General features: G+C 52.3%; 2 protein-coding genes across 2 annotated transcripts in view; both read right to left on the bottom strand.

Moving 5' to 3' along the window:
- Positions 1 to 2,130: 2,130 nt before the first annotated feature.
- On the bottom strand, positions 2,131 to 15,638 carry LOC111139628 (calcium voltage-gated channel auxiliary subunit gamma 6). Its single transcript, XM_022491958.1, has 4 exons — positions 15,308 to 15,638; positions 11,313 to 11,387; positions 9,190 to 9,327; positions 2,131 to 2,446 (listed from the first exon to the last, which is right to left on the bottom strand). Exons 1-4 carry the CDS (start codon positions 15,636 to 15,638, stop codon positions 2,208 to 2,210), a joined length of 783 nt encoding a protein of 260 aa, XP_022347666.1. The 3' UTR covers positions 2,131 to 2,207.
- A 6,664-nt stretch (positions 15,639 to 22,302) lies between these two features.
- Positions 22,303 to 22,528, bottom strand: part of LOC111139592 (calcium voltage-gated channel auxiliary subunit gamma 8) — a 20,251-nt gene continuing 20,025 nt past the window's right edge. The window contains exon 6 of the mRNA XM_022491919.1: positions 22,303 to 22,528. This exon is cut by the window's right edge and continues 42 nt beyond it. Within this exon, the coding sequence (XP_022347627.1) occupies positions 22,303 to 22,528 (226 nt within the window).

Here is a 22,528-nt window from a genome sequence, read left to right on the forward strand (position 1 = left end):
TGCAATTATATATACGTAATTATTTATGTCCTATAACATGTCACGTTATATAAAGATTATGTTTCACGTTATGTTATAAATATTATGATATGTTTATACATTAGATATTATATTTTACCTGTGTAATGTTATGAATACTATATGTATATGATAGGCTAGTACTGTAACATTTATATAAAGATTACTATAACATATAATGATGTTACATTATATAGTTACATAATACGTAATTGTATTTATAATGTATAATCAAATATAGAAATGCATAAGAGAATATAGTAACATTTAAAGATAATACCCATAGTATTATTAATATAGTAACAAGTGACTATAAAATACTCATATGCTATATATAATACTGACATAATATATAACATTATATATATAATTGTATGTATAAATAGAGCAACATTTAAAGGAATCAATCTCTGGGTATTAACATATTTGTATTCATAAATTTGTTTAAAATTTATTTTTAGGGGCACCCGGGTGGCTCAGTGGGTTAAGTGCCTGACTTGAGCTCAGGTCATGATCCCAGAGTCCTGGGATTGAGCCCCGCAGCCTGCTTCTCCCTCTCCCTCTGCCCATCTCCCCCATCCTGACTTGTGCTAGCTCTCTCTCGCTCTCTCAAATAAAATCTTAAAAAAAAAAAAAGATTTTATTTGTAAGTAATCTCTACATTCAATGTCAGGCTCAGGCTCATAACCCTGAGATCAAGAGTTGCACGTTCTCAGGCATCCCTGCGTCCTTAAAAATCCCTAAGTATTTTTAAATGTTTAAAAGACTTTGGCTGTTGAGAAATAACAGATTGGCTTTGGCTTTTCCTGTGTAACTGAAGAATGCACTCAGGTTGTGATTCTGGGGTTGAAATACATACCTGGTCTTCACAAGGCTCAAGGTCAGCTCTTTGGCCCCACAGGATGGGAACCCTTGACCCAGGGCTTCCTTCCCCTCTGGTGCCCGCTGCTGCTGCTCCAGCTCCTACCAGCATTCTGTTCATGTGGTCACTGCATTCCCGAGAGGACAGCTCTCCGGCCTCCCTCAGAGCCCTGGGGATGTACATCCCCTCCCGCAGTCTCCTGGAGGCAATAGAGGCTTAGCCATTATGCACCTCGGCGGCCCTCAGCCTCTCCCGGACCGGTCCCAGAGCCACGAGCCCAACTTTAGGACCTGTTCCCAGGTCCTGCTGGAGCCACCCTCACAGAGTACCACAGACTGCGCTGTCCCTGCTCTGGAGGCTGGAAGCTCAGGGTCCTCACATCTCAGGGCTGGTGTTTTTTTTTTTTTTTTTTTTTTTGAGGACCGTGGCGGGAGGATCTGGGCCAGGCTCTCTCCGGGGCTCAGAGGTGACTGGCCACCTTCTCCCTGTCTCTTCCCTAGGGCCTGTCTGCATCCTGATCTCCCCTCCATACGAGGACACCAGTCCCTGGACTAGGGTCCACCCCGACAACCTCATTTTCACTTCATCACCTCTGGACAGACCCTCTCAGCAGATCAGGTCTCATGCTGAGGTCCTGAGCTTAGGACTCCAGCATAGAGGTGGAAGGAACGCAGTTCAACCTACAATATTCGTGCTCTAGATCGCTGCATTTTCTTACCACTGTCTGTGGGTTTCTTGACATGTGACTTCGGGGCTAAGTAAAATGTCACAGGTTTCTGGAGAGCACAAGGGGAGTCACTTTTCTCTACCCCAGGATGCACAATCACACCCAAACAGACTCCAAATAAAAGCTGTTAAATTTCTAAATCTTTAATCCCAAACCGACCATAGCAAGGTCAGACCCAAAGATTTCCCCTCCCCTGGTTCCCCAAGGTTTAAAATTAGGTTGAAGAGGTCTCTCCCACAAGTGAACACATCCAGATCAAGAAAACGAATCGGTCCAACTCCCTCCCAAGACACCCTGGCCTCATCCCCGCCACCCCACTCCCTCATTACCCCATCAGGTCCCCCTCCCCCCCCACCTTCCCTGGGGACCCTCATTTGCAAAAAACCTCTCCCCATCCTACCCCCAAGCATCCCAATTCAGCCACGGAGAAGAACATATTCACAGAGGGAAAAGATGAGGCAGATGCAGGTCTGTGCAAACCCCATGTGCCCCACAACAAGGCGAACACAGTCTTTCCAGGATTGGGGGGGCAGATTTTGGGGGATAAAATGGAGAAAAGGAAGGGATTAGAAGTAGCTTGCACAAGGCACAGAGGTGGTTCTAGGCGGCCCTGTGCCCCTGCTTGGGGCAGAGTGAGCCCCAGGGCCAGGGAGGTAAGGTGAGCAGGAGAAAGCAGCCGCCCCCCAGCAGCAGGACCAGGCTGGCCCCCACCCCACAGCCCAGGGACCAGGAGTATTCGTAGGTCAGGGCAGGGGCAGGGGGAGGCTCAGGACTGACTCTCCGCATGAGGGCTTGCACGGAATGCCGGAACACCTCCAGGCTGACCAGGAGCAGCAGGCCTGTGGGGAGAAGACAGGCATGGTGCTCAGGGTCCCCCGGGGGAAATCCCCCCACCTGGATCTGAGCTTTTCCCTAACATGCCCCATCTCGTGCTCTTGTCACCCCCCCATTCATCCAACCGCCCCTTACTAAACACCTACTACACAGCACCCACAGTCTGGGAAGCTGGAGATACAGAAGGAACACAACACAAACTGAGAGGGACAGAAGGACAGAGGGACAGAATGGTGGCCACCGGGGGCTGAGGGACCAGGAGAATGTATGGGGGCTGCTTCTTCACGGGGCAGAGTTTCAGCTGGGGAAACACGAAAGTGAAAAAGGGGTGGAGATGGAGAGCGGGGCTGGCTGCTCCATGGAACAGACCAGCCACAAAAATGGATGAAATGGTAAATTTCATGTTGTGTGTGTTTTATAGCTTTAAGAAAGAAAAAAGCAGGGGGCGACTGGGTGGCTCAGTCTGTTGAGCATCCTGCTTGACTTAAACTCAGGTCATGATCTCAGGGCTGTGGGATCGAGCCCTGCGTTGGACTCCACGCTAGATGTGGAGCCTGCTTCAGATTCTCTTTCCTTCTGCCCCTCCCCCTCCTTCAAACAAACAAACAAACAAACAAACAAAGCCAGCCTTGGGATCAAGAACAGCAAAAATCAAATGACAACTCCATTTTAAAATATTTTTTAAAAAAAGAAAAAGAAAAGAAAAGGGGTGTCTGGCCGGCTCAGTTGGTAGAATGTGCAACTCTTGATCTCAGGGGTTGTGAATTCAAGCCCCACATTGGGTGTAGAGTTACTTAAACCAAAACCAAAAACAAAACTCCATCAAGGCTTTTGGAAAGAGTGATGATGGAATCTGAAACAGTCCGACTCATGGGAGCCCAGAGTAGAGCGTGGTTGCCAAGGGCTGGTGGGGAGGGGAGTTGGGGAGATGTGGGGCAAAGGGCACAGAATTCAACTATGCAAGGCGAATGAGTTGTGGGGATCTGAGGTCCAGCTGGGTGACTATGGTTAGCAACACTGTATCCTACACTCGAAATCTGCTACAAGACTAGGTCCTCAGAGTTCCCACCATGCACACGAAGGCAGCCATGTGAGGTGACAGATAGAGTTAATTAGGCTGACCGTGGTTATCATTTCATGACAGGCAGGTATACCAACACATCAAGTTGGACACCTTGAAGACCTACGATTTCCACTCATCAACCATACTCCAGGAAAGCCCATTCATCATACCCTAATGAAGAAGTGGGATCATAAAATGAAAAGAAAGGCAGTCAAGTAGCAATGCAATTTGGTTAAAAACAACAACAACAAGAGAATAAGAACAAGACAGACAAAGACGCTAACCTCATGGAGCTTATGTTCTACTCGGAAGAGACAGGTGGTGAGCAAGTAAACAAAAGCTTGCAAAACTCAGCTTCCCGCAGGAGGCAACGAGGAAGCATAAATCCACGAGGCAGGTGAGTGTGGTGGGAAACATGAGAAAAAGCAGCCAAACCTCAGCTTGGGCCAATCTTCACTTCCCCTTCAGAAATAGGGACTTACATTGCCAGACCTTCTGATTTTTCAAGGATAGCTGGAATTGCTTAAATGATGACTGTTTTTATGGAAATTCGCCCAACCTTTAAACACTTGCTCAGAGACATTTTTACGCACTGCCCGCCAAAGTACGTTTCTGGGTCATTGCTGGCTGTGGGCTGCCAGGCTGTAACTTCCAAAGTAAACACATGAGGAGACAAGATAATTTCAGACAGTGATGTGTGCCGGGAAAGGAGATAAATACAGGGTGAGGGGAAGGGGAGTGGCATCCAGGGGTGGAGCAGGGACTTTAAGATGGTGCCACCAAGAAGAGCCATTTGAGCAAGACCCGAAAGATAAAAAAGAACCAGGCATACACAAAACTAAGTGAGAGCTGTTCCAAGCAGAGGGAGCAGCTGGTCGAAAGGTCCTACGGCAGAACGAGTGCAGGGTGTTTGGGGGAAAGAGAGAAGGTCAGTGTGGCTGGAGCAAAGAGAGTGGGGAGCAGAGAGTGGCGGGTGATGGAAGTAGAGAGGCCAGCAGAGGTCAGGTCATGTAGGACTCTCTGATGGTCATCCATGAGTCATGGGTCCTAGCGGTCTCCTCGCTCTGACCCTGAGTCTGGCCCCAACCTCAGTCTCAGACCCTCCTCTCTCCCGGCACTCTGCTTCCCTGTGCGGTTTTATCAGGGGACTAGAGAATGCAGCCAGGAAACTCTGTCCTATGGGTCACTGGCTCCCCGCTGAGGCCTCCTTGGCCCCACGCAGCTCAGTTTAAGGGACTGGAGTACAAGAGCACTGGGACCAGGAGGAGACGTTCTCCAGTCCCCTTTCTTCCTTGGCTAATCCACACATCCTTCACTCATTCAACAGACCTTCCCTGAGCTCTCATTGTAAACAAGACTAACGAAGACCCTGTCCTCCTGGAGCTCCATCCCAAAGGGAGAATTGGACAATAACCAGGTAGATGTATTGCTGTGGGCTGAATTGTGGCCCCAGAAGTTCGTGTGTTGGTGTCCTGACCCTGTAGTTTCTCAGAATGTGACTATATTTGAAGATAGGATCTTTAAAGCAATAATCAAATGTAAATGAGGCCAATAGGGCCCTCATCCAATATGGAGAGCAATATGACTAATGTCCTTACAAGAAGAGGTGGTGAGAACACAGACACACAGAGTGATGATCGTGTGAGGACACAGGGAGAAGACGGCCATCTACAAGCCAAGGAGAGAGGCCTTGGAGGAAGCCAGCCCAGCCCACACCTGGATATCAGACCTCCGGCCTCCAGAACTGTGAGAAAATACATTTCTGTTCTTTAAGCCCCTTCCCTCCCCTCAGTCTCTGGTATGTTGCCATGGCAGCCTGAGCAAACAAATACATACATAAATACATAATTTCGGGTATTGATCGAGTTTGCGGGGGAAGAAAAGGCAAGGTAGGGACATACCAGGTAGTGGACCTACTCTAGACAAGGTGGTCAACAGTGGTCCCTCTGAGGCGATAATATCTGGTCAGAGACTTAGATGATTCGAGGAAAGAAGACACGGAAAGATTTAGTGGAAGAACATTCCAGGCTGAGGAGACAGCAGTGCAAAATGCTCTGAGGAAATGAGCTTGGAGTATCTGAGGGGGAGTGGAGAAGCCCACATGGCCAGAGTGGAGGGAGCGAGTGGTAAGAGCTGAAGTCCCACATAGTCAGGAGCCAGGCCACATAAGACCTTGGAGCCACATTATTCTAATGGTAGTAATTTATTGTTACTCTATTGGCCTTTGAACTAGGTAGGAACCACAGTATGATTTGCAGTTTGAAAACATGACTAACCCCAAAGTCAAAAAAGGTAGGACTTGGCCATGGTCTATAGTCTGTGGACCCCTGGCCTTGACACGCTAGCTTTGTGCCAAGAATCTAACCAGATGCTGTCATGTCTCATCTCTTCCCACTAGATCTTACGAGATATGTATTATTGTCATCCCCGCTCTATAGATGGGAAGTGGAGCTTGGGTTTGAGGGAAGCCAGGTCTACTCCTTACACTATTCTGTTAGGCACATCACTCTACCTCCTCCTTGACCAAGCCTGACATCCCTTGTATGACCTAGAAGGGTCCATGTGATCTGGCCCTTGCCTACTTCTTCAGCCCCCTTTCGGCTGCTCTTTCCACCCTCTAATAGAGGGTAGAGAGTAAGATTTCTTTCAGCCTTTAGATGCACCAAATTCTTTCAAGCCTGGAGCCTCATATGCAGCTGTATTTACATTACACTTCTTCTGAGAAGACCTCCCTGATCACTGCCACTTAATTCAATATCACATCTCCTTCTTATACATTTCCTTCATACTCTGTTCATTTATAGCATTTACCACAGCTGGAATTATCAACATATATTAATTCATATTAGTACTGTCTGACCGGCCAATTTCTATCTCCCTCACTAAACTATACATGCACGAGGGCAGGAAACTTGTCTGTCTCAGAGCTCTAACACATGAACAACACGTGATGTGTATATTTTATGAAGAGAAACAATATAACCCAAATATGTCCCTTTATCTAAGGAGACCTTAGAAACACAATCTGCACAGTCCCTGATACCCGATATAACCAAAGCACCTACAGCATCAAATCCGCCCCCTCACTTTCATCTGCCTGTACAGCCTGCAGAAAATTTCATGCCTGAGACTTCCATAAAACACTTTTCTATCCACACCTCCATGGCACCCCCAGGAATAACCCGGGTATGAGTTCAGTAATAACAGCAGCACCAAATCCCTACCATGCTGTAAATTCCATGAGAACAGGGACATGTTGACCTCATTCATCATTCTATCCCCCAGTGGTTCCTAACACAGCATCGAGCACTTACAAGATATCAAAAAAATACTTGTTCACTAATTAGATGGATGAACAGATGGAAAAATAGATTAGATGGAGAGGAGGAGAGAGAAGGGGAGAATGGAAAAGGAAGAAGAGAGTGGGAGGGGAATTAATGAATTGATAGATGGATGCCTGGATGGACGGATGGGATGGATATTTGACAAATGGATGTTTGGATGAGTGAGTTTGGGGATATAAGAACACTTGGGCTCAGAGATTAAAAAAAAAAAAAGATTTACCAGATCACGTGACTCTTCAGAAATTGGGATTCCAACCCAGATCTTTTGATTCCCTGGTCCATCTTTTATACCAGGATCCGCCTCACTCTCCATGCTCCAGCCATACTGGCTTTCTTTCAAGACCTTAACTTCATCAAATTCTGTCTAGCTTGGTTACTCAGGGTAACTCTCTAACTCTCTGCTTTAAACCAAGGATTCTTATTATGCACTCTCCCAGAAATCTACTTTCCTTTTACTCTATAGCACCTAGAAGTTTATAATGGTGGGATGACCTGTGATATTTCTGTGTCCTTAACCAGATGATAATCTCCATAAGGGAAAGCACCTTTCTGTCTTGTACACTCTGATAGGACCTCTACATACATGTACAAATGTATTGTGTGTACTGTGTCTGTGTGTGCACAAAGAGTAAAATGAACACACGAATTAATGAAAGAAAGGAAGGGACATGACTGAACTCCCCCCCCCTTATTTAGGAAGATACCTAAGGCAACAAAATAATAAAAATTGGCCGTTATTATTTTCCAATCATACGTTCGTGCTCTCGAAGACTCATCATGTCTCTCTCACCTTGCATCAGGATCTACCTCTCTTCTTGTTAGAGTTACCCTGTACCTTTGTGCAAGATTTGGCCTGCTTTATGCTCTGACCTTCATTCTGTTCCTCAAACTTGTTAAGTCTTTTACAGCCTCTTGTATGTGCTAAACCTTCATCACCATCATCATCACCATCATCGCCAACATCGCCACAAACATCACCAATTTTGCCACCACCTCTGTCACCACCACACTCTGATAGGATGATTCCTATTCATTCTTCAATTGTCAGCTTAAATATCATCTTCTCTGAGTTTCTCGGACATACCCTGACTGCAATACATTCCCCTAATAGGCTTTATCCTGACTCTCGTCACAATTATGGTTGTAATATGTGTAATTACTCATTACGGTCCAATTGTTTTTTATATTTTATTTATTTATTTGACAGAGCGAGAGAGCATAAGCAGGGGGAGCAGCAGAAGGAGAGGGAGAAGCAGGCTCCCTGCTGAGCAGGGCACACAATGCAGGACTCCATCCCAGGACACTGGGATCGTGACCTGAGCTGAACGCAGACTCTTAACCAGCTGAGCCACCCAGATGTCCCTGGTTACTGTCTAATTCGGTCAGAATCTAGGCTCTGTGAGGGACAGACACCATATGTCTTGTTAGTCTTGTACCTCCAGCCCTTAGCACAGCACATGGACTATAGCAAGTGCTCAGTAAACACACAAAGCATAACTAAGTGAAGCTAATATAATTAATGACTTTTATATCTTTCTTAGAAAACATTTGATCCAATGAGGACTATATTAACAAGATGTAACATTTTTTTTGGACCATCTACTCCAAGAATACAACAGTCCTTAAAGACCCCAGCTCCAAATCTAAAAGAATGTTTGGAGACCTTCCAGTTCTCAGTGAATAATAGGGCTTAGAACCCTCACATTTGAGCCTACAATAGCCCTTGTGCTTCTCAGAATCCAACAATGCTTAGAGATGTCCTCCAACTTCCTAGTATACAACAGTGCTTGAAGACTCCAGGTTGAACCTGGAGATGCACCCTCCCACCAATTCCCAGCCAACAACAGGGCTCAGAATTCTCCTATGTTTGAGACCACTATAAACGTTGAGCTTCTCCAATCACCAGCATCCAACCCAGCATGCAATAATCCTTGGAGACCCTTGGCCCAAATTTAAAATTGATCCCCAGACAACAACAAAACTTGGAATTCTCCCATTTTGTAGCATACTATTGCCCATGGGTTTCCCTCAACTCTCAGCATGCAGGAGTGTTTGGGGACCCTTCCCCCCAGCATACAACAGTGTTCAGCACACCCTACCTCCCAGGATGCACAGTGCCTGGAGAACCAACCTCCCAGCATGCAACAGTGCCTAAAGATCCAACCTTCCAGCATGAAACATTGCCTGGAGACCCAACCTCCCAGCATGCAACAGTAGTTGGAGATCTAACCTCCCAGCATGCAACAGTGCTTGGACACCCTACTTCCCAGCATGCAACAGTACCTGGAGATCCAACCTCCCAGCATGCAATTCCCTCAGTCTCCAGGCTCCCAACCCTCACCTGAGAGGCCAAAGCAGACAGCTCCAACTCGGAGTAGGAACTCTGCACCTTTGCTGAGCACCATGATGACACAGAGGCACCCCAAGGCCATGACTGCCAAGCCTAGGACCGCTATCACTGCAGCTGCCAGATTCACCTCTGCAAGGCGAGGAAAGGGAAGAAGCAGAGAACATGGGATGTAGGAAGATCTCCCCTATAGGCACCCAGAACTAAGAAGATGGAAGATTCAGAACTAGTCAAAACTTTTCAGGTAGATCATCCAGTCCAATATTACGCTTACACTGTTGAAGGAACTAAGACTCGCAGAGGGCCAGGGATTTGCCTGAGACCCCAGAGCAAAGAGGAGATACAGCCGGGATACAAAGGGAAAAGGAACATCATTACTTATGATCTGGTCCCTGTTTGCTTACAGGTGAAGCAACTAAGACAGTGGACATGTGGGTGACAACAGAGAAGAGAGTATGTTACAGTGGAACGGTCCAAGTCTGAATTCTCCCCAGCCACTTCCTCACTGGAAGACTGTAGTAGAAATCACCAAACCTCTTTGAGCCTTGGTTTCCTCCTCTAGAAAATCAGGATCAAAATCTCTATTTGATTGGGTTGTTGTAAGGATTAGAAATCTAATGTGCCCAGTGGAGCGCCTGGCACACAGTAGGTGTTCTGAACACGGGCACACTGATGACTTCCTCTCCCAGACAGGCACAGAGACTTGCCTGAGCTCACTGAGCACAAAGACAAGACACAAAGGAGGGAGACCCACTCTACTAAGCACAGAGCAGCACACTGTCAGTTTTAGCTGCATTGTCACATTAAATCCTTACAAAGACTGGATAAGAGTCATGATACGACCAAAGTCCCTTTACTGGTGGGAGGGATACTGAGACACTGGGCTGATGGAGAGGCTGTGGTTGTAGCAGAAAGGGGAAAATTCTAAGAGTCCCATTATTCAGTATGTGTGTGGTCTATGTGCGGTCTTTTCATTTTAAGTGGATTTAAATTAAAACAAAATTTGGGGTGCCTTGGTGGCTCAGTGGGTTGAATGTCTGACTCGATTTTTTTTAAAGATCTCACCCTATTTGAGAGAGAGAACAAGTGTGGATGAGCAGGGGAGGGGGCAGAGGGAAGCAGGCTCCCTGCTGAACAGGGAGCCTGATGTGGGGCTCCATACCAGGACCCTAAGATCAGGACCTGAGCTGAAGGCAGAAGCCCAACTGACTGAGCCACCCAGGTGCCCCATGAAGGTCGGACTCTTGATCCCAGCTCAGGTCTTGATCTCAGGGTTGTGAGTTCAAGCCCCACATTGGGCTCCATGCTGGGCATGAAGCCTACTTAAAAGCAAACAAACTCCAAATTAAAAACAAAAAAACAAAAAAACCTAGTTTCTGGTGGCTCAGTTGTTAAGCCTCTGCCTTCAGCTCAGGTCATAATCCCAGGGTCCTAGGATCGAGTCCCACATTGGCCTCCCTGCTCAGTGGGGAGTCTGCTTCTCTTTCTCCCCTTGCTCCTCCCCCCTGCTCATGCTCTTTCTCTGTCAAATAAATAAATAAATTCTTAAAACACACACACACACGGAGTTTCTCCATCACACTAGCCACATTCCAAGTGCTCAGCAGCCACATGGGGCCAGTGGCTACCATACTGGTCAGCAAAGATAACATTTTCATTTCATGGAAGATTCATCAGAGATCATTGCCTAGGAGTCAGGACTATTTGGGTTTGAATTCTGCCACTGCCTCTGCCACTTCCCGGGAGAAGTAAATGTAACCATTTCTGGGCCTCCATTTTCTCATCTGGAAGATGAAGACAGAGCCGCTGCCCCATGGGGTCATACAAGGGACCAGAGTTCTTAGAAAGGAAACCTTCAGCGCTGTGCTTAGCATGTGACGAGCGCACATCACTAAGATGTTGAAGTACTTCCCACAGAAAGGGGCTGCGGCCTGCCTGAAGTCACACAGCACGTGACAAAGGCAGAGCTGGGGCAGAAGCATCAGGCACAGAGGGGCCCTCCCAAAGATGGGACCTCCCCAGGGCAAAGCAGAGAAGACAGTGTCATCAAGAACTCCTCCAGCATGGCCAGCCTATCCCCTCACCCCCACTCCCCCACCACAGGGTACAGTTCTCACCTTTCTTTGTAGTTCTCTGGAAGATGCGTGCATTTTCCCCCGTGGTAAAGAATTTAAAATAGGTACAGTTTGCTTCTGTGGGAGCAGGAGAGAAAGAGGTGGTGACATGGAAGTTGCTAGGCTAAGGTCAGGATGGACATTTAGCATCACTCACAGCAGCCCTAAAAATAGTTCATCCGCATTCCCGACAGACACAGGACACAGATGATGCTCGGAGGAGGAAAAACCACCTGCCGTCTCCTAGCTATCAAGGGCTCGGGCTCCAGTCTGCTCTGAGGCCCAGATCCGTGGCCTCGTGAGGGCCATTGACCTCTCTGGGGCCTCTGACTCTTTCTCTATAATATGAGAAAACAGTCTCGTTCCGGGCTCCACCATATGGGGTTGCTGAGGGCCACGTGGGATTAGAAACAATGATCGCTTTATTCAACAAAGGACACCAAGATATGGGGAACAGAAGGCTAACAGACTCGGAAGAGATTCTCATCTCAGAGAGAATTCACTCCTGCAGGTCAGCAAGAAAAGAGAGGGAAACCAATTGAAAAATGGGCAAAGGATAGAAATAGTCAATTCACAGAAGACGTCTGAATGACTCACAAGGATATGAAGAGATGCTCCACCTTCCCAGGGATCCCAGAAATGCAACTTAAATCAGCAGGAGAACGCCACTTTAGATCAATTAGATTGGCAAGTATTAAAAGGATAATATCAAGCAGTGGGAAGAGAAGAGGAAAGAGCTGGGAGTATACACTCGTGTTTTTTGGAAAGCACTCCGACGTCCTTCACGAAATGAAGTACATTGATAACCTAACCTATAGCCCAACAATTTCATCTCCGGGTGCGTGCCCAGGCGAACACCAGGAGCAGGAACATACATGTGCATGTTCGCTGCAACACTGTTGCTAATAACGGGGAATCAGAATCAGCCCAAGCATCCATGTCTAGGGGCTCAAGTAAGGGTGAGGGACTGGCTCTTGAGCAAATCTCTGCAGCGCACAGTAGCCAAGAATTAGAGTAACAAAGCCATGCGGGGAGACCTGAGCAAGTGTTGAGAAAAAAAAATCATAAACAGGAAAAAAATCCACGGCATGGTATCATTTATGTAAATTAAAACACAGACAGATATAAAGAACGCTCAGTATTTTCCAAGTTAACATGTATATTCGTGTGTGCGTACCCAGCCCTTTAAAGAGCCGAGTTAGAAAGGAATGGTGGGAGGACGGGGAAGAACAGCATCTAAAATAAAGCACGAGAGGGATCTTGGGAAGGCAACTGGTGACAACTGTGGTGTCAGCCGAAGAAGAACCAGATTCGTCCGACTTGGTGTACCTGAGGCCCAAGGACACCGAAGCTTTAAAAGGGTGGGAGAGGGGGCATTTTCTGAACTGCATTTCAAAACCAGCACCTCTCAGAGAGTTCGCCTGGCCCCATGCTCTCCTTCTACAGATGGGGAAACTGAGGCATGGGAAGGCAGACAGGAAGAGAGGTTCATGATGTAGGAGAGGGGGGCTGGGTGGTCTGGAGAAGGAGAAAGGAACTGACCAAATTGTGGAGTGACAAGAAATAAGGTGCTGAGTCAGGCGATTTGGGGGGAGACCCCACAGCCGTGCCCCACGGGAAGGCGAGGGGCAGGTGGGGTCCCATCCAAAGCAGTTTGACGGGAGTCCTTACCCCGCAGCGGCCGCAATCCTGCAGCAGCAAGAAGTAAAAGATGCTTCATGCAGCAGAGCAAAGGGTGAGGCTGCTTATTTTGTAGCAGTCTGTGGGGGACAAAGGGTCTTCGTCCACGAGGGAAAGGTGAAGTCCCATCTAGAGAGTAAGAAGGTGTGGTACATCTTTCTGAGACAGTGCGGGCTGCCTGGCCTCCTGTTTTGGCTACTCATGCTTGAGGACCTCTCACCTCTGACTCCGGATGGCATAGCCCATTTGGAAAAGAGCAGGATGGCTCACACACACCCTTCTCCCCACACAGCCCAGGGAAATATGAGAGCCTTTTGAAGGGTAGGGCAACGTGTGGGATAGTCCTGAGATAATGGAAGTTGTGAGTTTCTGGAGGGTCCCCTGGAGGGTCAGGAGTGTGGGAGGATGGAGACCGTCCTGGGAGGAAGCAGAAGTCCTTTTTGATCAATGGGGGTGGGGGGGGCGGGCATCAAGGGATGTGAGGAATCCTGCCTTGTGCAGTGAGCTTGGGGCAGGGGGCATCCCCTCAGGGGACAGCCAGGGCCTCTGGGACATCTTTGTGGACTGGTGAGATGCAATCCAGTGTGGTTGTTAAGAATAGAGACAACCAGCGTTCAAATCCCCTATGACTAGCCCAGGTGCAGAGATAAAGCCGCTTAACCTTCCTCACTCCTCATTCCTGGCTTCTGTAAGATGCGGATGATACCTCGTACCTATCCAGAAGGTTGCTACGAGGATATGAGGATTAATGAGTTCACACATGTGAAGTACTTCAAACAGAGCCTGGGGGCATAAGCCTCCAAGCATATTACTCAAGCATAGGATTCCCAGGGCAGCTCATTTGGTCAACTTTTGGGAACTTCCTGCCTGAGACACCACGGGGCAAACAGAAAAAACAAAAAATGAGCCCATCTGCAGAAGCGAAGCGTTTAATCCAGACCCTGAGGGGGTGGGGAACTCACACAACAAGGGGTGCTGGGCGTCTCACTTTGCTCTCAAGGACTTGGGACGTCCTATTTGGGACCCTATGGATGTAAGACAGCACATCTAGATAAGTGAGAAGGGAAATCCCATCCGGAGCCCAGAGGGGTAGAGGATCTTCTCTGAGGGGCACTGAGGTGCTGGGAGGGTAGAGTGCTGGAGATGTCATGTGGGTGATCAAGCCCGTGACAACCCGGCTGGACCGCGAGGGGTGTGGGATACAGAGCAAGAGCCCGCTGGGGCTCCCAAGGGGTATAGGATGTCCCACTGGTGTACATGCCCCGTCGGGGAGAGTGTGAGGTATGGGATAGCTCTCTGGCATCGGCAGGGGTGAAAGGGCATTCTGCAGGACAGTGAGGGTTGTGGGGTGTCTGTAAGAGAAAGTAAGAAAGGCCAGAGGGTCCAGTCTGGACACTCCGGAGTGGGAGGGATGGAGATGAAGCTGCACGTTTCCCGGAGGCATCAGATCTCCCCTGGGATGTTGCAGGGTGTCTGGCAAACCCCAACTCTCTCTCCAGGCGCACAGGCTGTGTCAGGAGTGCGGGTGCTTCTGGGGAGTGCAGGCTGCTTGCGTTGCCAGCGGTGTGCGGGGGACAGGCCGGGGCTCAGGACATGGGCTGCATGGAGAGGTACAAGATCTCTTCAGGGAGCACGGGCTCTCTCTGGGATACGGGCTGGCCTGGAGACACACAGACGTCTGGGCCTGCATGCTCTGCTGGACGTACAAGAGCTCTGGAGGTCAGAGCATGGTCTGGAGCACAGGCTGGCCTGTGGTACCAGCTGGTCTGAGGGTGCGGGCTGGCCTGGGGTTCAGGCTGATCTGGGGGTGCAGGCTGGTCTGAGCGTGCAGGCTTGTCTGGGGTGAAGGCTACTCTGTACATACAGGCTGGTCTGGGGGCACATGCTGGTCTGGGGGTGTAGACTGGTCCAGGCGCACAGGCCAGTCTGGGGGTACAGGCTGGTTTCAGGTTGGGCTAGTTTTAGGGCACAGACTAATCTGAGGGTACAGGCAGTTTGGGGCATGGGATATAACTGGGACAGGCTGCTTGGGGGGATGGGTACAGGAAGGCCAGTTACAGGCTAGTCTGAAGTCCAGTCTTTCTTCTCTCCCTCTTCTCTCTCCCTTACCCCCTACTCCCCCCCCACCCCCAATACAGTGTGCGTCTGGGGCAAAGGTTCTCCCAGGGAGCACTGGCTGATGTGGGCCTGGGCTGGTTCTGCGGCTGCAGATTTCCTTCTTGGGGCTCAGGCTCCCCCTAGGGTATGGGTTCCGCTGACCCCCGACCGCTCCCGCTCCCTTGGGGTACAATCCTCCGGCTGGGGGCGTAGCTTCTCACCTCCGGGCAGCTCCGCGGGGCCGCAGGTGTCTCTGCCCGCGGGCACATCGGTCCGCCACAGCCGCTTGGTGCACATCTTCCACAGCCCCATGTGGGCGGCCTCGCAGATGGCACTGCCATTGGTCTTGTAGGTGTTGAGCTCTACCCAGAACTCGGTGCCCACGGCCAGCACGGCTAGCGTGGCGCCCACGGCGCTCAGCAGGAGCCCCAGCTTGATCTTTCCCTCCCGCTCGGGCGTCAGCTGGTGCTGCCCCTGAGCCCGCCGGCGGCTCACAGCCTCCCGCCGCCGCCGGTCCTCCTCTTGCATGAAAAAGTTGGACCACATCATCATCCTGGAGGCGGCAGCCCTGGCGGGGCTCAGAGCAGGTGCAAAAGAGGCAGAGCCGAGGAGGAGTCCTGAGGGCGGGAGGGGGGAGGCCAGCGCCTGTGGTCCTGAAGGAGTGAGGGGCTCAGTTTCCACTGGATTCTGAGAAAGGAAGATGTGAACCTTCCCCAGAACCTCCAGTAGGGGAGTTGAGGTTTCCTCCGGAGCTTAGAAGAGGAAAAAATAGAGCCTCTGGGCGGAAACCCTCCAAGTTCAGAGGAGGGCCTGGGGAGGCCCAGAAACTCCACAAGGAAGGTGGGACCCAGAAGAAAGGCAGGGTACCCCCAGGGTGCAGAGCTGAAACCTGGATCTCTAGCAGAGGGACCTCAGGGCTCCAGAGCAAGAACTGAGCCCTGGCTGAGGCTCTGAGGGGTCACTCTGGGTCCCCACTGGGAGGAATCACCAGAGGGAAACTGGGAGTCCGGGAGCACCCCACTAAGGCTCAGAGCTCGGGGTACCCAGGGAGGGTAGCCGAGGGCCTCTTGAGTGTTTGAGAGGAGAAGCCTCGTGGTTCCTTTTGGGCTCAGAGTCTGGAGTGGGAGAAGCTGGGTCCCCTCTGGAGTTCTGAAGAGATTGGAACTCCTTCTGAGTCTCAGAAAGGCCGTAGGGCCCCCAACATTCACAGAAGGGGACAGTGGAGTCCTGACGTGGCTTCAGGAAAAGGGGGTGGGTGTCTCCCTAGCCATTCAGAGACGAGAGACCAGAGTCTCCCTGCGTCTGAGAGAGAGGACAGTGGCTCAGAGACACAGTGGGGTCCAGAGAAGGGGGCTGGCAGACGCCCCCGGGCTCAGGAGGGGGACCTGGAGTCCTATCGGGGCCAGAGGGAAGGACTGTGGTCCCCACTGAGGCTCAGGAAACGGGCACGAAATCCCCCCAGGATTCGAAGGACAACTGGGACCCGGAAGGGACTCAGCGTCCCTTTGGGATCACTCGGCTCCCCTCCCCCGGGCTCCCAGGGCCTGCCGGGCCGGGAGGGCTCCAGGCTCAGCTCCAGGCCAGCTGCCTCCCGCAGGCCTCCCACCCTGGTCTCCCCGGCAGGGCCCCCTCTCGCTCTCCTGCCTCCGCGCCGCGCCGCGCCGGCCCCAGCTCCGCGACTCCTCCGAGCCTTCGGGTCCTGCAAGTCGCCGCCCGCTCCGCCCCGACACGCCGCTCCGCTCCGTCCGGCGTCGCCCCACCCGCCTACCCCCGCGCCCTCCCGGGCTATTTCAGGCTCGACCCGTAAATAACACCCGCACCTGTCGCCCAGCGCGTTACCATAGGGACCCTGGGTATTTTAAGGGGACGCGAGGGGAGGAGGGAAGCTGCCCCGGGAGGAGGGCCTGGGGGCGGGGTCCTGACCCGGCTGGAGCCCGAGGGGACTTTAATTTCCTTAAGGGGCAAGCGCCTGAGCCGAGGATCCCATCTCCATGGTGGCAGGGAACCTGGATTTGGGGTCCGGAGCAGGCCTGGCTGGGAGCCTGAATTGCTAGGTCTGAGGGAGGAGTGACTGGGGCCCCTGACTCCTGGGTCTGAGGGAGGAGGAGGGGCTGGGGCTGCGGCTGGACTCCTGGTCGGAGGGTGGAGAGGGCTGGAGGCTTGGACTCCTCGATCTGAGGGAGGAGGGGACTGGGGAGCTGGACTCCTGGGTCTGAGGGGTAGGCTGGGGGCCTGGACTCCTGGGTCTGAGGGAGGAGGGGCTGGCCTGGGCTTCCTGGGTCTGAGGGAAGAGGAGGGGCTGGCAGCCTGGACTCCTGGGTCTGAGGGGGGAGGTTGGGGGCCTGGACTCCTGGGTCTGAGGGAGGAGGGGGCTGGGAGCCCGAACCCCTGGGACAGAAGACTGGGACTCAGACCCTTGGGTCTTGATGGATGCAAGAACTCATGCTGGTGCTGGCGTCTTCAGCTCCCCAGGGGTGAAAGGGGCAGGCCTCAGGGAGAGGTTGGGTGTCAGGGACCCTGGAACCAGAACCACAGTCCTCATCATCGAGTTTATTAGACAGAGGGCCCCCAGGGGACCTTCCATGCAGCTTCAGCTCCCCCTGGGGGCAGGGACGGGGACAGCCATGTGGAATGGCAGCAGGGCCTGATCTTCACCCCTCACCCCTCCCTCAGCCCTTGTGCAGACAGGCCGGGTGGGACCCACCTTCCACCACCTCTTCTGTCCGTCCATGGTTGGCCGCTCCGGGGTGCACCCTGGCCCTGTCTGTCTGCCCTGCTGTGGACACGTTCAGCGCCCTGTGTGGCTTGCATTGGAGCATGAGTTGCCTGGAATGTGACCGTGTGTGTGTGTGTGTGTGTGTGTGTGTGTGTGTGTGTGTGTCTCCAGCTCTCCCACCAGCCTGGGGCAGGGAAGGGTACAGGAGAGTCTCATCTTTGTCCTCAACACCGCCCAGCCCAGGACTGGACACACAGGAGGCCTTGGGAGATGTGCATCGGGTGACTTAAAAGGATGGACAGATGGATGAAATGAGATGTGACACACAGACAGGTCCTCCCACGGGAGGGGAAGGAGCCCCCGTTGGGACGCGCCTCCCTCTGCGTTCTAACCAGCCTTGCTCCCTGTCTCTCAACCAGCAGCTGGGAGATTGCCCGCTGGCTCCTGGAAGGCCTGGGACTCCTTCTTAAATGAGTGACACCTGCTCGCTCCTTTCCCGAGCCTGGCAGGACCCAGAGGGGAGCTGGAGCATTCGGAGCGCACCGTGCCCCTGCAGCACAGTGCCATGCCCTGACTCCATCGTCCCCTCCTGGCCCGGGTTGCCTACCCCCCCACCCCCGGTCTGCATCTCACCCAGCTAAGCCACTTGGGAGTGCACGGTCCTGTCCTGCCTCCCCTTGCTCTCTTTTCCCAAAAAGAGTATGAACTTTCTTTGGTATGAAAGCCCTTGTAATTTTCATGCTAAAAAGTGGCTTGTCCCTTTCCCTTCCTCTGGTTTCAACCATTGCACTGAAACGACCTCTTACCAGGCCAGACCTCGCCATCCTCTGGCTCCTGGGCTTTCTCTGCAGTTCTCAGTCCCACTGGCCACTGCCTACCCCATGGTCACCCCCTCCCCCAGGGCTTCGTTTGCTACATCCTCTTCTCCCCCGACACAGATGACCCTGAGCCTTTAGCCAGGGTCACCTCTCCCTCGGCATTCTCCCTCTAGGCACCCCCTCCCCCACTCAGGGCAGCCCCGTGGCTTTCAATGTCTCCTGTATGCTGACCTTTCCGAAACTTGTATCACCAGCCATGGCTTCTCCCTGGAGCTCACATATCCAGCAGGTTACCGGATACCCTGAATTGGGCTTCAGGCAGGTATCTGCAACCTGACGTGTCTGAAGGAGGACGCCTGGTCCGTCCCACCCAAATCCCGATTCCTTGTTCCAGGACCCCCTTCCAGGCAACACACCACAGCTCGGTGCTGTGCAAGTCCGATTAATAACTCCTCTTTCTGTCACTCAGGCTTCCTAAAATGCAAATTTCTCCCCAGGACTACAGGATGGGCACCTTGCCTATGCCCTGACCTTGCCCTACTGTGTTAATTGGCCTGCCACAAGGTCTCCTCCCAAACCTCCCGTGCCACCTTGGGTGGCCTGAATGCTTGTCCTGTCCTCTTTCCATGTGACTAGTCCCATATCTGTTCAAATGTCACCACTGCAGTGAGGCCTGAAGTCCCGTGTCCCATCACTGTCACCACACCCTGGATAGCGTTAATTCACCTCTTGGTAACTGCAGTGTCTATCGTTGGTCTCTCCTGGGGATCCCAGAGGGCAGGACCTTGACCGTCTGCCCACCACATTCCGTAGGCCTAGCCTGGGTCCAGAACAGTTTGGCACTTGATAAATACTTCTTGCATACTAATCCTGAACACAAACGAAAGAAGTGGGTCATTCCTATCCTGTCTCCACGCTTGCTTCGGGGCAGATCTCTGGATCCTTCTCTGTGGTTCCACCTCTCTGTCTCTGTTTAGTTTTGTGTACCTCTGAGACATCCATGCTCTGACATGTGCACCTCTGCCCCCCCCCTCCCCATCTGCTCACCCTCAGGGTCTTCAACTTTCCCTGGCTCTGTGACTCACCCAGTGTTCTCTTACATCCCCTCCCCCAACCCCGCTCTTCCCATCTCTCCACTCCTCCTCATCTCCCCCGTCCTTCACCTCTTTCTTGCTCTATATTTGGCCTTTGGACTCTAGAATCCACGCCCCCCAAACAGTTCTACCCCCTCCTCCACCAAGGAATCCCCCCTCCCACCCATCTTATCTCTCTGGACTCTGCTTCTCCCTGTCCTGTCTCTCCATTGAGCTTCCGTACACTCTGTCTTGTAGTCCTTCCCCCACATTTTCTACCCACTCTCCCTAAAACAGCTCCCAGGGAATTCCTCCCTGGTTCCCTGCCCTCTAGGCTCTCCCTGTTTCTAGTCCACCCATAGGGCCCCCAAGGGGAACTCCCAACACCCAGTCTGATCCCATCCCTCCCTTGGCTGCCTCCTGTCATCAGAACAGAGGCTGCTGAAGCCCTTGGCACCACCAATGACCACTTCCTCCCCCTCCATGTCCCAGGCAGTCTTCCCACCAGACTGGGAGCCCTAGAGGGCTGGGCAGTGTCTGAAGCATCTCCAGCCCCCAGTATGGCCAGGCACAGGGCACACAGGAAAAATTTACTGAGCAAATGAAGGGACATCCATGAAGCAACGTCCCTTCTGCATCCCCGGTGGCCTTTGAATCCATCCCCTCCACCCCCACAGCCCTTGCTCAGCTCACCTGTGGCCCTCTTCTCCCCTATCCCAGAGCATCAGCCTCCTGTTCACCACTTCCCCAAGTGGCTCCTTCTAACACGCAATCCAGTACTGGACTTCTGCTGCTCAAAACTCCTGTTTCTCCTCACTGCCCTCAGAATAAAGCCCAAACTTCTTCACCTGGCACTCCAGCACCTTTCAGCTCTGGCCTCTAGTACCTTCTCTGACCTGACCTCCGACCCTACCCAGGCCTGCGATGTCCCAGAACTTTGAACCCTGTCCCAAATACAGCGTGCCATGTCACTCCCCCTGGTCCATGCCTGGGTCAACACCTTCGTCACTTGACCGGTTCCTATGCATCCTTCTTCAACTTCGGCTGGGATTAGGTTCTCCGGGAAGTTTCCCAGAGTACAGCCCACTGCTGGAGCTCGGTCACTGTGTTCTCCATTCAAGGTGTCCATCATAGTCCCTGTCACAGCCCCAATCACCCTGCCCACGTTACAGTTTTTGACGACTCCACCTTGGAAGCAAGGGTACGGTCTGTTTCATCGTGGGGGACCCTGATCCCAACACACACTGCCTGGTATGTTAGCAGAGGCACAGAAATGTCAATGAGTGAATGGCTGAATTAATGCATGAATGAGACACAAACGTCTAAGTCCCACAGAGACCGGGCTTCTCCTGTACACCAGACGCCTTGCTGTGCTCTAGGATTTTGTGATTACCTGCTTCCTCCCAGGAATGGGAGTTTCAAGGAACAGGGCCTGTGTTTGATGCTGAATTTCAGCCTGCCTCTGCCTCTCATTCTCCTCTTTGATTTCTGGCCTCCCTCTTGTGTCCTATTCACATTGTGCTCCTGCTTAAAGCCATTCCATGGCTCCCTGCTGTCCTCAGAATGAAATCCAAACTCCTGACCTAACCTACAAGTCCTTGGGCAGTCAAGCTGTGTCTACCTCTCCAGCTTTGTCTTGTCCCATCTGCACCTGGCTTGCTACACCTAGGCCCTCCCTGGAAGCTCTTCCTGCCCCAGGGCCTTTGCATATGCTGCTCCCTGGCTGAGACACTTCCCCCAGCTTCACCCAGCTGGTGTCTTGTCATCCTTTCAATGTCAGCTAAAATATTCCTAACTTTTAAATTGGGTTACACCTCCCTAACAGAGCAAGTCAAAGCATTTCAGATTTCTCCTGGGTTCTAACTGTAACTTACTCTTTGTATATACAGTTCTTTGATGAATGTCTGTCTCTTGCCCAAGATGCAAACTCTATGAGAACATTGGGGAACGCTGTCTTCCTTCTGTAGGCTCAGCGGCCACCCCAATGCCTAGTGCTTAAGTATACCAATGGATTTCAGATAACGAATGAACGAGTCACACTCTGTGGCCATTATGTTCCCTCCCCAGGACCTTCCTGGTGCATAAGAAGCACTCAATAAACCCTTGTGGAATAATGAATGCAAAAGTGAATGAATGCGCGCGTCCATTCCTTGTTACCTTGCCTTTCTGCAAGCCTTCTCTTTACCTTTCTGCCCCTTCACATAGGGCATATATATAGTTTGTAGGTATAACTATATATTCGTGTGTTATGGGCCCCTCTCCAGGAGTTGGGCTGGGCTGGGAGTCCCTCCCTCCCCCCGCCCCGCCCCCACATGCACACAGCAAAACATTAAAAAGAAAACATCTCAAAACTGCAAAAAAACTCCACGGCCCTCCCCCCACCCCCCCAACCCACAAAAAAATAAAACACGACGCCCCCTCCCAACGGCCTCCGCCCTCGGGGTGGGGGTCCCCCATCGGAGCGCGGGGCGGGGGGGGGGGAAGGCCAAGCAGTCTCCAGCGCGCTCGCGGGGAGGGAGGGGCGCCCCCGCCCCCACGGCAGCCTCGTTGCACGCGCGCCCGCGCACGCGCCCCGGGCACGCCCCCTCGGCGCCCCCCGGCGCGCGCCCCTACACCGGCGTGGTTTTCCTGTTGAGCGTGTTGGTGTTGGAGGCGGCGGCCTCCTTGGCCAGGGTCCCGGGGGCGGGCGCGGCGGGCGCGGGCGCGGGCGGGGCGGGCGCGGCGGGCGGCCCGGTGACCGTTACCGTGACGCCGCCGCCCGCCTCCTTGGGGAAGGCGTTGTGCAGCGTGAGGAAGCCGGGCGCGCCCCCGCGGTCCCGCTCGGCGCCCGCCCCG

The sequence above is a fragment of the Enhydra lutris genome, unplaced genomic scaffold, assembly GCF_002288905.1.
Source record: "Enhydra lutris kenyoni isolate GAN:26980312 unplaced genomic scaffold, ASM228890v2 scaffoldscaffold111, whole genome shotgun sequence".
Lineage (NCBI taxonomy): Eukaryota > Metazoa > Chordata > Mammalia > Carnivora > Mustelidae > Enhydra > Enhydra lutris.

Excerpts from the sequence above, each read along its gene's own strand:
- LOC111139628 (XM_022491958.1), bottom strand. The coding sequence starts at position 15,638 with ATGATGATGTGGTCCAACTTTTTCATGCAAGAGGAGGACCGGCGGCGG. Across the intron at positions 11,388-15,307 it reads CCCCGCGGAGCTGCCCGGAG|AAGCAAACTGTACCTATTTT; the intron begins GTGAGAAGCTAC and ends CTGCTCCCACAG. Across the intron at positions 2,447-9,189 it reads TGTCTGCTTTGGCCTCTCAG|GCCTGCTGCTCCTGGTCAGC; the intron begins GTGAGGGTTGGG and ends TTCTCCCCACAG.